General features: G+C 38.9%; 2 protein-coding genes across 4 annotated transcripts; both read right to left on the bottom strand.

Moving 5' to 3' along the window:
- Window positions 1-236: 236 nt before the first annotated feature.
- Window positions 237-7295, bottom strand: haus5 (HAUS augmin-like complex, subunit 5). 2 transcript variants are annotated; one of them, XM_086089428.1, is made up of 19 exons: window positions 6943-7295; window positions 6801-6863; window positions 6521-6553; window positions 6080-6104; window positions 5865-5997; window positions 5622-5781; window positions 5421-5517; window positions 4707-4792; window positions 4558-4612; window positions 4341-4468; window positions 4169-4250; window positions 3047-3189; window positions 2738-2900; window positions 2587-2667; window positions 2353-2498; window positions 1930-2026; window positions 1504-1642; window positions 1245-1377; window positions 237-430 (listed from the first exon to the last, which is right to left on the bottom strand). In XM_086089428.1, exons 1-19 carry the CDS (start codon window positions 7038-7040, stop codon window positions 331-333), a joined length of 1962 nt encoding a protein of 653 aa, XP_085945554.1. In that variant the 5' UTR covers window positions 7041-7295; the 3' UTR covers window positions 237-330. The 2 variants fall into 2 exon arrangements, with proteins under 2 accessions (XP_085945554.1, XP_085945555.1); XM_086089429.1 differs by lacking the exon at window positions 1245-1377.
- A 528-nt stretch (window positions 7296-7823) lies between these two features.
- LOC147165863 (fizzy-related protein homolog) lies at window positions 7824-15504 on the bottom strand. 2 transcript variants are annotated; one of them, XM_086089430.1, is made up of 14 exons: window positions 15361-15504; window positions 14824-14911; window positions 14600-14710; window positions 14181-14244; window positions 13806-13936; window positions 13618-13700; window positions 13333-13516; window positions 11377-11442; window positions 11197-11299; window positions 10720-10904; window positions 10226-10459; window positions 8788-8892; window positions 8589-8681; window positions 7824-8512 (listed from the first exon to the last, which is right to left on the bottom strand). In XM_086089430.1, exons 2-14 carry the CDS (start codon window positions 14890-14892, stop codon window positions 8471-8473), a joined length of 1470 nt encoding a protein of 489 aa, XP_085945556.1. In that variant the 5' UTR covers window positions 14893-14911; window positions 15361-15504; the 3' UTR covers window positions 7824-8470. The 2 variants fall into 2 exon arrangements, with proteins under 2 accessions (XP_085945556.1, XP_085945558.1); XM_086089432.1 differs by having other exon boundaries at window positions 13806-13933.
- Window positions 15505-17084: the final 1580 nt, after the last annotated feature.

The raw sequence follows: 17084 nt of genomic DNA, 5'->3' as shown, positions 1-17084 counted from the left end.
GCGCATGCGCGGAGATGGGAGGAGCTGAATTCACAAGAATGAGAACGCTCCACTCCCCCTACACTGCTACAAAGGAGCCGTGTTCCTTCATGAGAAATCACAGCGTACATACATTTACAACCAAGTTTAACAACGACCCGAGCACTAGACTACATCGCAATTATCGGCATCGATAAGCTTCGTTAGCGGTCGCAAACGTTCCGAAGAATTTTCATTCCAAGAAAGACAACAACAAATGATGAACGTGTATTTAATATTTTATTAGTGCATATTTTTCTTTTTAAAACCAACACCAACAGAGTTTTGCCACACAAATGCAACTCCTTTCATCTAGGCTTTGGCAGCTAGTTTCCATCTCTCTAGCCACTCCTGAAAAGTCAATCCTCCCTTGCGGACATCAGGTAGGACACGCTGTGCTGGCTGATTCCACCTACGGGTGTGAACCCACACAAAGACACACATGAAGAAGTTAACAAACAAATACGGAAAATGCTCGTGATGACAACATGACAATGCGAAGAAATGTTGTATAAAACATGATTGTGGTTCATGCATTCATTATGATCTGTGATCATACAATGCTTCATTTACGGATGACGTTACAGGCTAAAACAACTGATCAATCGTAATATTTTTAACCATGTTGTGCAATGAAACATTTTTTTTCTTCAGTCAATAATCATTCACCGAAGTGTAAAACAATTTCAGAAAATACAAAGTCAAACATATTTCTAGAAAGATGCTGTAATAGTAAAGACTGATTAACAGGGGTCACCAAAATGGAGGTCACAGCCAAGAACCACAAGTAGCCCACAGGTCTGTTCTAAAAAGAGTTCCCCAAATGATGGAACATTGTGATTTCCTACGTACGGTAATGTAAGTGGTATGGTATATGGTCATGTGAAAGTGATCATTTGAAAATGTAAACACTTGCAGAGATTTACAGAAATAAAGTGATGCATATTGATATTTCTGTTTCCAACCTTGTAATATCTTTGTTGATAATGTCAGAAATCATTAACTCGTTCAGTGTCTTCACATAGATGAGCATCATTAACTATTAATAAGAACACATCAAAGGTACTTTGGGCTAATTTCAAAAGGGTTTATCAATCTGGTAACTCTTTGCATTAACCAGTAGCAAAAAGTAGTGCTTAGTTTCCAAAAGGTCGGTGCTGTATAATTGACAGACGTAATGGCTGAACCTCAAGAGTGTTCAGTGGGTGTCTAGCAATGTGTCTCACCAGTCAGAAATGGCCATTTCAACCTTCTTTGCATAAGAAAGACTTTCTGCACAATTTTGGGTAAGAATGTTGGCCCTTGGCACCAAAGACTTCTGCAATTTCTTATCTTCCTCTTTTACCCTGGACAGCAAGGCTTAAAAAATGCATGAAGACAAAGAAGAAGAAAAGAAGACAATACAATTCAAAAGTATTTTTTGTACGCACTTGTGCACTCACTGAATGTGTCTCGATAAAACTCTCCGTGCTTTATTTTGATTACCTTTGTGATCGGATGCAGGCAGCCGCGCCGCCGCCTCCTTGGATGTCCGCAGGGTGGTAGAGTGAAGTTGTAGTAACTGACAGAGAAAACGCCACTCGAGCTGGTCACTGCACGCTTGGGCGCACAACTCTTCTGGACCCTTGATAAAAACGATCAAATGGAATTCCACGACAAATGTCAAATCTACATACTGGATGGGGGGGGGGTCTTTATATGTTCATGTTACAATCAAATACAAACCAATGAATATGAAATTTAGCAATCAAAACAAACTATTGGCGGGGCCACGACACCACAAGTTGAACTTTTTGAGTCATACTGTAAACCGCTGACTAATGAATCCAAAAACGACGGAGAGCTGCGATGCGTGAGAACAAAAAGTCGGCCACAATTTGCTCGCAACAGATGGAAGTGTTATGCGCTCACCCTGTAGCGAGGGAACGCCATGTTCTGACACAGGCTGCTGAAGGTCGGCGACTGCAAGCGATAGATGGACAGCCATGATGCAGGAATTCTCTGCATTCTGCAGCGAAAAATATGCGGAGAATTTGACGACGTTGGTTGGATTTAAACTTCATCAAGAAATCCGATTAGTTGACTTCTGTTCAAAACGAGCCATGAAATGAAAACAATTAAATGCAGGGGCAATTATGTAGCATGATAGGCCAATTATTGGTTTTCCTACACAAGAATACAACTTCAATCAAGGTTCATAATGAGCCATGATTTTTGGACCATGCAATTACACTTTCCACTGTGTATAAACATTGCAGCCATTTGACACAGTGTTCATGGTTGTTGATGTAATGTATGTAAACATCATCAAGGTGCTGAGCTCCATGTTTTTACCCATCAACTGTCCTCCGGTCCAGAGCTTGAAGCGAAACGGTGCCCATCTGTATAACCTCCTTTGAGATGGCGCTCCTAATACTGTTGGCAGCAGTGATGACATCGTTGCACTGTGGCACCACCTTGCCTTCCAGAAAATCCTGCAGCTAAAACAAAGACCAAAAAATAAAAATTAAATGTCCTTTTTGAAATTTTGCATTATTCAAAGCGTGGTCTCAAAGACGGAGAAGATACCTCCTTGTGCGTCCGGATTAATTCAGTTTTAGTTGATGAATTTGCCTTAATCAGACTTCTAAGATGTTCTTGTTTGAGGACCTGACCAGACACAGCATGACAAGTTAAATGAATGAATGAATGAATCTTAACATTGTCCATTAAGTCTCACCACTAGATGTCTGAAGTCCATAATTTTCTGCCACTGGCTGTGAAGCTTGCGGATCGCCTCCTGTCGGCTTCGAGCATGCTGGTCAAGTCGGATGCACCATTCTTGAATATGATCCCTGGTTGCAACCTTCATCACACGCTGAAGCTCCTGTTCCAAAGCTGACCTACACACACACACACACACACACACACACACACACACACACACACACACACACAATAACCGAGAAATTAACGATACATAAACTTGATTAAACAATTAGCTCGGCTATTGTGGTGGTTTGTCAAGAGTTCCGAACTTTGGACTTACAGTGCCAATGCATCATCAACAAAGCAAGACAGCTTCTGTACTGCCTGCTTCCTGTAAGCCACCAGCTGGCACTGGAGTTGCTGGACTCTGGAGCGAGTCTGGGATAATTCCACAAAACTCTCCTCTACTTCTTGCCATGCAGCCTGCAATCAAATAAGCAGAATTGACTCTATGTCTCACTAAACATGAATGCAGTGGTGCTTTGACTTACAAGTTCAACTGGTTACGTGGCCACAGTTGTAACCCAAAACCCTTGTACCTCAAATCATCTTTCCCCACTGAAATGTATGAAATGCAATCAATCTGTTCCAGTGCTGGCACATTTTGTAATTTGATTTTAATTTAAAAAAAAGTATTTAACAGTTTGCGCATCATGGTGTTATGCTGCTCATTCTGGTGTGTGTGGAAGCAGGAGGTTTGGTACAAAAACAACCAAACCAAATAATATACTTAAAGTATATTTGGGGGGGGGGGGGGGTACCACAGTACCTGTAGATTTGTACAGACTTTTCATCTCAAGTGCACATTTTTTTCCAAAGAGAATAAAGATTATATACATGTGAGGAGTGTTGCATGCTGTGTCAAATAAAAGTTGTTCAAAAGTTTATACATGCTAATTGTTAGCCTGTCTATAGCTTTTTGCACTTGGTGCTAATGGACTTGATGGTTTGGTTAAATACACTACATGTTATTCTTATGTTTCGTTTTGAAAGGAATTCCGACTGTCATTACAAGTTTGCGCTATATTATTTATTTGGTTGTTACTAACATAACTATGACTTTCATTTTTCAAAAATAATTTCCAGTTTAAATACATTTTGTAGAAACTTTATTTGGAATCTAATAGTTATGTTAATAACAACCAAATAAATAATATAGAGCAAACTTGTCACGACAGTCGAGGTTCCTTTTAAAGTCAACGTTAACTTGGGGTGTCAATAAACAGCATGAAACAAGCAAGTTTGGCGCCACCATATCTAGCGTGCGCGTAATTTAAATTTTTTTTTTAGACATAAAATAAAATAAATAAAATTGGCAAAGCGACAGCTCATATCTTACACTCATAAGTCAGGTCACTCGTAAGTCGAGGTAATTGTTATTCATCGTGTTAGTAAGAACAACCTGTAAGAGGGCCTTAACAGACGGAAAGTCGTCATCCTCTTCTGCCGTTACGTCTATGAGATGATTGCTTTCATAATGGAACCTATAATAGAAACAGCGAATAATAACCCACAACAGAAACCTCTTTCACATAAATCCAAATACTTGAGCATGAACTTATTGCTTTGCATACCCAAGAGCTTTCACATCCTGAGTAACGTCCAGAGAGGACACTTTCGCCTCCAATGCCTTCTGCTCTTTGGAAGCCAAATGTTGCAATGCAGAGAAGATGTGGTTTGGGGGGTAAACATCCACCAGGTTCTGAACACGTAGCAAGCAGTGATATATGTAATGTAACGTTAACGCACGTACATAAGAACTCCAATATTGTAGTGTTTTAAAATACCAACCTCCACAGAACTTAGCCAGAACTGATACACAGCAGTCCTTTGCGCACCAGTCATACTGCGACGACAGAGAGAGGGAAAAAAAATTAACCAAGCCGTAAAAAGCAGTTGAATTATTATTTTTTTAAAGCAATATAACATGAGACTCCCACCGTGCAGTGTCTGCCGTTTTCAATTCAATCGCTTGTAAAGACTGATAAAAATGGACCCTGTTGTTACACAGCTCTCTCACTTGACGCTAATGAAAGACATGATGTCATTAGTTTATAGGTTGCCAGAAAAAAGTACACATATAGATTCCATTAAATTCAATACTAGAAAAATAATTATAAAGCTAGATCAGTAAATCAAAACCATTAAGATACTGAATGCTCCCCCCCCATGAATAAATCTTCATTGGATCAACAAATTATCAAAGGAAGATATTTAAGCAAGCACATAATTTGTAGGTAAAGGGATTTTTTTTATATTTATGTTTGCAGTAACTTGTGTATTTTATCTAATAAGTAAATGTGCATCATATGTCAACGTTATGGCAATAAGAGGAACAAAATTTCAGTGTTGAGCTGAAATTATTTGAGAAAATCTGATCTAAATAAATACTCAGGCACAGCATTAGGTGCATCAGCACATTCTGATAAGACTGCATATAAGCGCAGCAAACTAAAACTACATTGTCCAATGTCAGGGTTATTAAGGTATATTTTCTGAAATATCTTTTGTATTGGATCAAACCTTGTGCCGAAAGGTGCCCATTGCCCAGTGTGCATCGTCATTGTGCTATAATTTTATTGTGAACTGTGCATTTTTCTGTGCTAAATTCCTAAGTAAAAATGGAACTCATCATGAATTTTAAAGAACCTTACCAGGACTTGTGGCTCCACTGGACATTCGAAGAGGAATGTGTCAATGTCACTGTTGCTGGAAAGCTGATTCTCAAGCAACACCTCAACCTCTGCTTTCCTGCAATGGAGAATAATGAAAGTTAATCCTTCAAAAAAAAGCAATTGATGGATTATACGAGTGAGTGCACAGTGACACTTTTCTGGAGACGGCTTCTGCCTTACCTGGCAATCTGCTCCAGAGCCCGACAGCAGCCGTTGATCTCTTGAATGTCACTTGACAGCATCTTGCGACCTGACACGCAGCGCTGCTTGAAGGCCTGGAGAAGCAAATTCCTGTGCTGGCTGTCCTCCACCTGGGCGCAGGTAGAACTAATAGACCGCTCTGTGGAAGAGGGGGGAAAACAAGAAAATCTCATCTCTTCACATCTAATTACATTTGGGTGTTGTTGTTACCAATGTACTGACCTTGCGTGGCAAGCTGTTCCTCAGTTGCTTTTATCTCAGAGTCCAGGTGACCAATCTCACTTCTGAGCTGCTCTATCTTCTTCTGAAGCTCGCTCCGTTTAGCAGCCACACTCTGGCCCTCACAATGCTTCGCCTGAGAACACAACACAACATGAAAATGAACTCGGTCCTTAGGTGATAACAACAAATGAAGTTTGAAACCTATGGTAGCCTACCTCTTTGTCTTGAAGCACTTTGTACCTTTTCGATAGTCAAAGAAAAAACTAAACAACATATATACAACAACAATGTATATAAATTTAGTTTTGCAATTCCTTTAGCAGACTGTAAAACTGAAAATAAAATACATTAATAGTAACCTTGACTCAATGACAACAACAAAGTATGGCGTACTTTGTATATGATGAAAGTGATCGGGCGCTAGTTTGCTTCCTGACCACTGTTGAAGTGACCTTGAGCAAGGTCTAACTTGCATGTTTGCAAGTGCTGTGTGCCAAAACATACAGCAGAGTGCAATTGATTGATTTTTCCTTAGGGATTCCAACATAAGTATATCAAATTCAAAAACATGTCAATATGGGTAGTTGTCTCACAACACAAATCAAGTTACGTGGTTAATAAAATGACAGTCAAGATGTCAAGAGGCAAAAGGATACCACTGAAGATTGCCGCGCTTGAGCTTCACCGTCCTAGAAAAGACAGACAGAACGTGAGAGCGTTCAGTTGTAAACTACGGAAACGTATTATTGCCAGCCTGCCACACCAAATAAAAAGAAAAAGTTCAATACTGTATCACAAAATGTGTAACATGGTTACTTCGCACATTAAAACGGGGATGACCCCCGACCCTCCCCACCCAACGCCATATAACACAACAACGAGGTACATAATACAGTACAACAATTGCTACTTGAACTTTAAATGTTTAAGACAAACCTTTGTTGGAAAACGTGGTGGATGATATACTTCCATATGGACGTTCCTTTCCCAACGCACAGCCTGGAAAGCAAAGCGGCGCTATGTTCAAATCAGATGTGACAGCTTACAAGCGATAATAATGCAATAAAATGACACTGACGTTTTGAAGTAGCTGTCAGGCGGCAGTTTCTCTGCGGGAAGATTCAACTCCTCTGTTGCCCAAAGTTTCAAATCCTGTCCAAGGTGTCTCGTTGCCATCCTGCTCGACGTCGACTGGAATTCCGGCTATCTGGCTGGATGCGTACGCTAACTATCGACGAGTTGTTCGTAGTTAATAGTTGCAGTACGTCGTACTTACATACTCGCATGAGGGAAAAACCGTTATACACAACTGATCTGACTTTTTTTTCTCTGTCTCTTTTTTTCTATATTCAAGAAATTTGTTGCACTTCCAAATTCCCGCCCAATCACATCACTTCCGGGATACGTTAAGTTGTAGTCACATGTCAGGTCACATGACTAATGTGACCCAGCCCATTTTGTCTTCCACTACCGGTACTTGATTTTACTCTCCGGTTTAAGAGCGACTATTGTCCATACCAAAAAAAAAAAAGATTAGAAGTTGTTTTATAAGTTACATGACAACCTATGATTTGATTAGTATATTTAAGTTTTATCCAGAATATTTGCTATAGTGTGCTAAAATAATCTTACTAAAGCTTTTCACAACATATGCTCTTTGTCCACATACGGCAACCCTCCCTTAATGTCATTGCCTCAATTCAGGATCTCCCAAATGGTTAATTAAAATATTTTTATTTAATTGTTGACTTACTTATTTAAATAACTAGCAAGTTGAGTACAGTAAATCATAAAATGCTGTGCGTGTGGCACATTTCTTCTTTTAAAATTAAAAATGTGTCCCATGAGCAAACAAAACACACACAAAAACAAAAACAACTTTTGAGCACCCCAGGCAGATATGGCCAGTTTAATTTGTATGAATTAATAACCAAATTAATAAATTAAGACACTAAGCCATCATATACCATTTTGTTTAATTTTAAACATGAAACGACTTGCACATTTTTATAATTTAAATTCTGATTGCATTCTATGGAGCCCCTCTGCATTCCATTAAATGCAGCTTGAAAAAGCCCAATCAGTAAACAAAAGTACAAATTATGTGTAATAAACTATTTGCTGCAGTTAACAACAAACATGCCAGATAAACTATTTGCTGCAGTTAACAACAAACATGCTAGATACTTCAAATCAAATATACTCACTAAATGAATACATTTACTACAAAGAATCAACTATGTAGCAATGATTTCAATGCACAGCATTAGACAAACTGAACCCAGACTTTTGGATCTTGGTAAACATTAATACTCAAACTGTAGAAACCGAGGTGATTATGTTAAGCAATGTCATATTTCAAGTGCGTTAAATAAAGCAGACCTGTGCTCATAAAATCAAAAGGTCCTCATCTCTTTGATTCAGAATGGTGAAAATATTTTCATAATTTAAGTAAATAATAACATAACACCCTTTTACATTTTGAAAATAAACTAAGCCTTTCATTATGACATGTTGAAATTCTTTCACAAAACCTAACTTGCATGAATTACGTGTTAAATCGCAGAAACGTGGCAATGCTAATTGTGTTTTGTTGTTGTTCAACGTCACCGAATCCTGGTAAACAGGTTAAGTACTGACAAGGATTCCTGAAAGAAAAAGAACAATAAATATGTGAATGATCTGGCAGATATGAATATGATCTGTAACAAAAGCTTCACCAACCTTTGTGGATCTTGTTTTACTGAACACATTCCAAAAGCGGAGTGTCTCATCTCCAGCTCCCGTAACAATCGCTTCACCATCCGGGGACATAGCCTGACGATTAACAGAAATACAAACAAAAAACATTAATAAACTTTGATAAGTGATGACATCAATGACATCAAAAGTCATATGAAGAACAGAAAAAAAATTAACTAACCAGGTAGAGAACTCTGTAGGAGTGCCCTGTGAGCTTGGCCACTTGAGTAAGCGCTGGATATTTCCACACCAAGATCTGGTTTTGAGAGTAGCCGTGAGTGCTCACCTGGGAGGCAAACACAGGAATTAGAATTGCAAACATGCTGTGGGAAATTCAACCTCAATACTAAAAATTGTTGGTGCTCTAATGTATTTATTTAGCTTTATTTTTAGAAACCCAAAAGAGGTGAATAACTATTAAAACACAGCCATAAATGTCAATCATTACAAGAATTTCAATCCCTTTAAGATTTCCAGAATACCACTCCATTCACTATGACACAAAGATCAACTTTAACAGCAATGAATAGTACAAAAAGTACATTGTGTGTGACATTATATCAGTGATAAACTTATTACTCCAAGCTTACTTCATGTAGCTATTTATTAAAGCATGTATTTATTTTGTTACAGATTTCATAACATAATTTATTAATTGAAACAACTCTAAGAGCAACAGTGCTTAGTTCTTAAAAGTTGTTGTTTTTTTCACATCAAAATGTGTCATGGCTGTTTGTAGAGCTAAAATAGCGCCACGCATGACTCTGTTTAGTCTGCCATTATGTTTACTGACTGACACTGAGTAACTGACTAACTTAACAGCGTGCAGCTGCGCTTAAACATTACGCGCTTAACCAAGCGGGCAAAAAACTAGTTCCAAATAACCCTGTAACATTTAGGCAATATCTCAATAAGTTACTTTCCACTGTGTTACTGCTAATGATATACATTGGCCTACCTTGAATAACTTAAAGGTGGAGTTAACAGTTAAGAAGAAGAAAAAAAGTGTGAAAAGTGTCTGAATGACCTCACAGAAGAATATCATTAAAATAACCTTTTGGAAAATCCCTTCTGGCTCCATCTTTTGCCAATAATTGAATTCTAATTACTATTTTAAACGTGTCACGACATGACAGAACCGTCCTATCAAAGGTGTGACCAAGTAGTATGTAGGAAAATGACACGACGTTGAAATATTACTTGTAATTTTCCTACTCCACTTCTAAGTATCGAACGTGTCAATATTTTGATTTGGGATCCAAATTTTAAATGATAATTAAAATATTATAACTTAATATTTTAAGGCCCTTCCAATCGTGTGTTGAAAGGACTTCCTTGTAAATTGAGATGATGCATTTTCTTTATAAATCAATTGTAAGCACTTCAATGATCAAATTCAAGATTTTTCCAGCACATTACAGATTATTTTGAATATGAGAGTAAACCTGGCTTGCCTGAATTGATACAAAACATTTGCTTATTTCCCAAAGTTATATTCGACAATGTCAGTCAATCATTTGCATTTGATCATTTATTTCCTCCCTAACATCCATCAAATGGTTATTTGTTGAAACAAATGCTACAATTTCAAACAATAAAAAATACCCAGAGTCACCTACTAGTTCATTTGTGTGCTTGGACCAAGCCAGGTTGCAGACCTGTGAGCCCGTGTCCACACACTGCAGCGGCTGCGATGTCAGCGTATTCCAGAAGCGAATACAGCGGTCAGCCGTGCCGCCCCCAGAGGCCAGCAGGCCATGCTGGTGAGGTGACCAGGCGATGGCCTTCACTGCCGCCAGATGATTTGTGTAAGATTGCACCGGGCTCAGTGAGGAGTGATTCCAAACCAGCAACTGAAATGATGCGGAAGGCATTCAATGAGCAAATGCTCACGTAGACTAGAGGTACTGTATGTGACAGAGATACAGACTGCAATGCAATAATGACCATACATGTAAACTTTAGATCTCAAGGGCTACATTGAATACAAAAATTTTAAAAAAGACAGATCGGCCATTTGTAAATGAGGTTAAAATTTCATTCTCATTCATTCCCTTTACATATAATTCAGAATAGAAGGAGTAAATAAAATCTGTGAAATGCGACTACAAACCTTGTTGTCATTGCCGCCAGAAGCGAGCAGCTGATGGTCGGTGCTCCACTTCAAGCCGCACACTTCCTGCCTGTGCCCCTGAAGGCGTCGCTCCGACTGAAGTGGAGGAGTTCGGATGTCCCTTTGAAGAATCATGCGATCGCGGCTGCCCGAGGAGAGTTGGTCAGCATTCCATGCTAGCGCTCCTGAGGCCAGCCCACCCACCCAAAAAAAAAAATCAGTGTTTCAAACATCTAAACAACTATGCATTAAGTCACTAATGTTGGATTTACAGCTCATAGTATAAATGAGACGTTTTCCATTTTTGCAAGGTGGAATTAATAAAAAATAATAATAAAAAAAAGAAGGAAATCGGATATCTTCAGATCAGAATCAGGCCTATTCCAACAACACAAATAAAAACACCTGCTGTAAATCTAGATTACAGTGAAAACATTTCAATATGGTCTAAATATGGTTAACTGCTAATATTCTGACCGACTCTGGCTGAATGTCCTTCCAGGGTGGAGAGTTTCTTTCCGCCGCCAGCATCCCAGATCTGAACGTAACCCTTTTGAGTCCCCACCGCTACCAGGTTGCCCTAAACATATGAAGAATCCTTTCAGCATAACCTAAATAACTCCACCACTTTATTACAGGTATACGTTGAGCACTTACCCTCTCAGACCATCCGACTGACGTGACCGAGTCCCCCTCCACAGATAGATCACACAGCCTTGTTACCTAAGGAAGAAACAACTCAAAAGATGAATATATTTGCTGTATATTTCCATTTAGTCACTAATGGCCCGTTTCCACCGCAGGAACTTCGGAGTAAATTTACGGGGCTAGCCCCGTTTGTGCGCATCTCCAAGGCAGGAGCCTTCCCAACCGGGCCACATTTACAGGAATTTACTACTCGAGGGTAGGTAGTCCACCGGCCCGATAAAACTCCCGATCGGGCTTCAGCACTGATTGGCAAAAAAATATTTAATATAAAAAATGATCTTACCTTCATGCATTCATGATGCATTCTCGGCTTAAGTCTCTTCCAACAAAACAATTATCCTAATAATCTTTTGTCTATTTTCGTTCCACTCTAACTGTTAGCCTTTTCAAACTCTTCACCTTGGCGCCGTCTCCCCTCACTCAAACCGTCCATACACGCCAGTGGCGGAGCCAGACTTTTATAAATGGGGGGGGGGGGGGGGGGCAAGAATACTTAGTATGCGTATCCAAAGATTATGCCAAATATTTTTGTTTTATAAACAATTAATTTCAATCGGAATCTCTAAATGTTAAAACCTATTTAAGTACACATTATAGTACTTGTAAGCGGTTCAGGAAATTTTTGATTTTTGCCCATAATGTGCTGGACAAAATGTACAATATTCGAACAATGAACAATTAACATGTGTTTAACATGAATGAAATTTGCAATTTGTTTGAAATTTGTTTCGTTTAAGGAACAAGTCATATTTTCTTGTTTCATTTTCCACACCCTATGAAAAAAATAAGAAAATTGTTACTCCTAGCTCTTTATTTACAACCACATAATGTTACTAATGTTATTATTTAATAATAATAACGTTATTAAATCCTGCTATTTAACCCCCCACTTCTAGACTAAAAACGTTAGGGCATATATACTAAGTGAGTAAGTGCTAAGTTGTATTCTTCAAGCTGTTTTAAGTGTGATGCTCAAATCTCTTATTTTGAAATCTATGCTTTTAATTTGGAAGGCCGCTCCGTACTTCTGTTTCCTGTTTCACGTCTTCGTTCGTCATTCAGCTCATGCATTTATATTTAGCTTGTGCAAATCAACGTTAACTTATTGATGTCCGTTCAAAACAATCTATCTGAATATAAAATACATTTTAAACAGTCACTCACATCTCACGGGCAAACCAACATGTCATTGCCAAAAACGTGTCATCTTGATGCACTGATCTGAAGTGTCTTGATGGGACTCAAGAGTGTATTCTTCTACAGACTCCTATTGAGGTGGATTACAACATACTGTGGTCCATAGCGCCACCTACTGTGCGGGAAGGGCATAATTTGTAGGCGTCTGATTGAAAAAAATGTGAGGCTGCACTGGCAAGACGTGCGGCTCCACTGCGCCAGCGACGTGATATGTCAATCATTTGGCGCCTTCGGGGTCCAATCTCATTTGAGCAGGGGCACGTACCAACCCGGCCTCCACTCTGGCTCCACCAGTGATCCACGCCAAGTACACATAAATATAAAAAGCAGGAAAAAAAGGCAACCGTCTCAAGTTTTCCTCATTCCTTGGTCTGATTTTTGCCACACCGTGCTTGGGTGACGTCATGGGAGAAACCGTCGCACGACGATTTCGTGTCGATTGAAACTCGCGGTGTCGCGAAATGGGTCGCACTGAGCAGGCCGGCTGAGAGGACGGTTCCCGTGTAAGACCCTTCCCCACTCCCTCTACCCGAACGCCCTGAAGCGGAAACGGGGCTTAAGAGAACCAGTTCTGCAGCAAAAGTTACACATAGAGTTAGAGTAGATCAACTGTTTGGTTCAGTTAGGAATCCGTACTAAACTACTGTCAGGTATTTGTAGCGTAAATCGGGTAACAGTTTAATAGCGTGAGTTGAGTGGCAGGTATACCTGGCTGGTACAGGCACTCCACAAGTAAACACATGTTCCCAGGCCGACGCTGAGCACATTGAGAGACGACCAGTCCACCAAATTCAAGTAAAAGTCATCCTGCAACTCCGGGGCATCCAAGACTTTGAAAGGGATCTTGGGAATCTTTCTGGCTGGCTTTCTAGGTGATCGCAACAGTTTCTGACTGCAAGAAAGAAAGTCAGAAATGTTGAAACCTTCAGGCAACACACAACTTAAAATTTTACATATTCATCAAGTATGAGAGTACAAAATAAACTTTTCTACCTTTTGCTACTGACTGGTGATAATGAGTATGGAGAGAGGTTAGTTTCGCTTGCTGGTGATCCTCTTTTGAGCTCAAGCGTGTACTGCAAAAAAAAAATCATGGGAGAAAAAGTCTTTAAAGTTTCTCCTTTAGTGTATGATGCGTTAGCAGCAGCTATATTTCCTTTTTTAATTAAAAATACACATACAGTGAAGAGTCTCTGCTTTTCAGGCGTCAGTAGCTGCAAATGACTGTCTTCCGTCTGAGGGTCCTGGATCCTTTCTATTCCTGCTCCCAAGAGCTCATTTTTCAGTAAAGCGGTGTACGTCAAACCATCTGCTAAAGACACACACAATTAGAATTTGATACAAACAGAAATCTACAGCCATCTGCTGTGTTTAAACTAAAATCTAAAAAAACATTCTGGGTTTGAATTTCAGTTGGAGTCCCCCACGTGTGGAGTTATGTTCTTCCCGTGCTTGTGTGGGTTTTTCCTCCAAGTATTTTGGCTTCCTACCACACTCTAAAAACATGCATGTTGGGTTAATTAAAGTCTATGCTATAGAGGATGAAAATCATTCACCTTTAACAATATCAGAAGATGGTTCCTTGGTTTTCCTGTTTTGATTTGCTGACTTCTCGTTTTCCTATTTGAAAACAAAAGAGACTCTCATCAATGATCACAAGTCACAAATTTGTCTTATACTGAATATCAAACAACACACCTTAAACAGAATATATTTTTTCTGTATCGGCCCAACCCAATACATCGGGAAATACATTTGACTTTCTACTGACCAATTTTGCTTGCTCTACAACACTTCAAAATAGCAAATTCATTATATAGGGCACAATCCCGATGTAGTGGATAGGGAGTGATTCCAAACATAAAATTCAGTCCTTCTTCCTAACGCAACAGGTTAATATTACAGAATTGTGATTGACTTGGCGCTACACTGAAATGATTACAGCTTCCCTGTAAATTTTGAGCAGGGTACTTACACTGAGCCTGTGGAAGTTGATATCCCAGTTGGCCCCCGCTCTTGTGGGAATGAATCTGTCTCCAAGCTTATTGGGTGACATTATTGGGGAAGCAGTGGGAGGTGTTGTGTTCTGCAAATAACATATATATATATATATATATATATATATATATATATACACTGTGATGTGTGAGGTGTAATATTTGTGACTGAAATAATTGGAATAAAAGAAAGAAAACTCACAGTAAGGCTCCTGTTGTCATTTTGATGGTTGATTTGGCGCAGAAGACGGTATTCATATTGTGGATCCATTTTGAAGTTCAAGTAAGACCTAGGAAATATTAAAATGACTAAACTATATAATAATCAAACGCATGCATTTCACACTGTTCAAACTCTTACTGTTGAAATGTGTGTTTCCTTGTAAATTATTGATCCGTATGTATTGTGAACCAAACCGTGAATTTAGATCGCATCGTTAAACCCCCATAGCTTTATATATTCAAGTACTTACCATCGATTCACGGGCCATCTGAGGGCTAATTTACACGCGATGAAAACAATCTATACACATCTAGCTGAAAGTGAGCAACTCCCATTTTTTAAATGCTTGTCGTTTGCACATGCACTACAAATGAAAGACCATTTACCATACACTACAGCGGCTCGTTATGTACAAACAAGTGTGTGTGTGTGTGTGTGTAACAGTATGCTAACCTTAGCTTACTTAGCGAGAGTAGCTAACTGTGTTACCGTTCTACGGCTTGTGAGAAGACCTACCTTTAAAGTGAAGAGTCACTCTCCAATGCCACCAGCCAAACTACAAACATTACCCCGGAAAATCGAGATGCGTGGGAGTGCTACAGTACCGTACTGTACATGTCAACAAGTGAGGCGAGGTTCACGCAGGTGCATTATGGGATAGATATCACCCACGTGACGTAAACACGGAAGTGCGGCACTTTAGCCCGTACAGGGAAATTAGCTAGATATTCCATAAAGTTATTTTTCTATAACTTATTTTTGTTCCATGTCGTGCATTCACCGCACAAGCAAAATCATATTAAATTGTATGTTGGCCGTCAGTCACAACATTTATTGCCATAGCACTCAATGTTTTATTTTTTTTTATTTTTTGCAATACAAAACATTTAGTGACGGCGTGCTAGTACTTAGGCACCAGCCCTGATTACTAACCAAGTGCGTGTGATAAGACCAACGTAACATAAAATGTTTGTATGAAAGTAAATCATTTGCTAATTTTTACATAGTTTTAAGAAACAATTATTCATCTTTATTTTTGTTCATTAAACAATTTTTGTCACCTTGTTTCAGGTGCCTATGAAGTTAAATAATAAATAAATAAATATACAACAGTGGTTCTCCCTGTAATGAAATTAAATTAATTATTCCTTAAAATCTCTCAATCCTTCGACTCATACAAATTACTTCTAGATCATGTTACTTCATGTAATGCCCAGTTTACCTTTCTAATGAGGACGTATTTATTTATTTCCGCTATCTTGAAGCATGTTATGTCTCTTATCCACACATAGGTGGCGTGCTAACCTAACTGTCACCATTATGTGGTTTCCACTTGGGGGTGATGAGGTAAGTTCTCAAGATCATACTTGATGTTTGCTGGTGGTTTATGTTTCATAGTTATATAAATCTTATATTATCAACAATTCTCTCTTTCATCAAAGTTTATACTTTGGACAGTATGTCAATCCGCTTTACAGTCTCAAGGGCCAGGCATAGATAAACAACAATAGACACAATATAAAACCTAAAGATACAAAATATACATTTACACAAAATAATCACCAGATCATATCTACTGCATATAAGACATAATTCAATAGCCACTGGTGCCAACATCTGAAATTGATCTGAGAAATCATGTAGCACTTAACGTTTTTGTAATCAGAGCATGTTCATTAAATAGACAAAAATGAGAATGTGCTAATTCAGATATTGCCTAACAATACCAGCTGAACTAAAAGTAGCATTGCAGTAATGAATATTCCTAAAATTACATAAATTAAAGTGACAGTGTGTAAAATTTTGTGTCATCTTTGGGCAAACTAAAATAATGTAACAACTTAAGTTCGAAGCACATCCATTTAAAAGCACATGCACTACGGTGCCTCAGAAAGACCACACTTCGCAAACTTAGTGAGCGAGCAAGCCGCTAGCGGGAGAAGCTACCAAAAGCTAGCGAGAGCAAAGCAGAGGGAGACATGCAGCGGGAGCCCGAATCACGGGACTCCCGCCTCTATCAGAATGGATCTCAGTGTAATGGAGGTTATTGTTTTTAAAGAGCATTTTCTATTCAAACGACTTACTATCCACCTCTGATACACATGCATGCACGACTGTCACAGTGTCTTTAATGGTGGCAAGTGTAGTGATAATAATTGCACATTGACCCCCACAAAGGAACCCAAGGAACTATGCTATATGTTTTATGGTGAATGAGCCTATAGAAAATGCACACAGTT

Source organism: Leptonotus elevatus, chromosome 11 (genome assembly GCF_054856555.1).
Source record: "Leptonotus elevatus isolate MCC_2025b chromosome 11, RoL_Lele_1.0, whole genome shotgun sequence".
Classification (NCBI taxonomy): domain Eukaryota; kingdom Metazoa; phylum Chordata; class Actinopteri; order Syngnathiformes; family Syngnathidae; genus Leptonotus; species Leptonotus elevatus.
The sequence above is the reverse complement of the archived record's forward strand: the minus strand, read 5'-3'. Positions and strand labels throughout refer to the sequence as shown.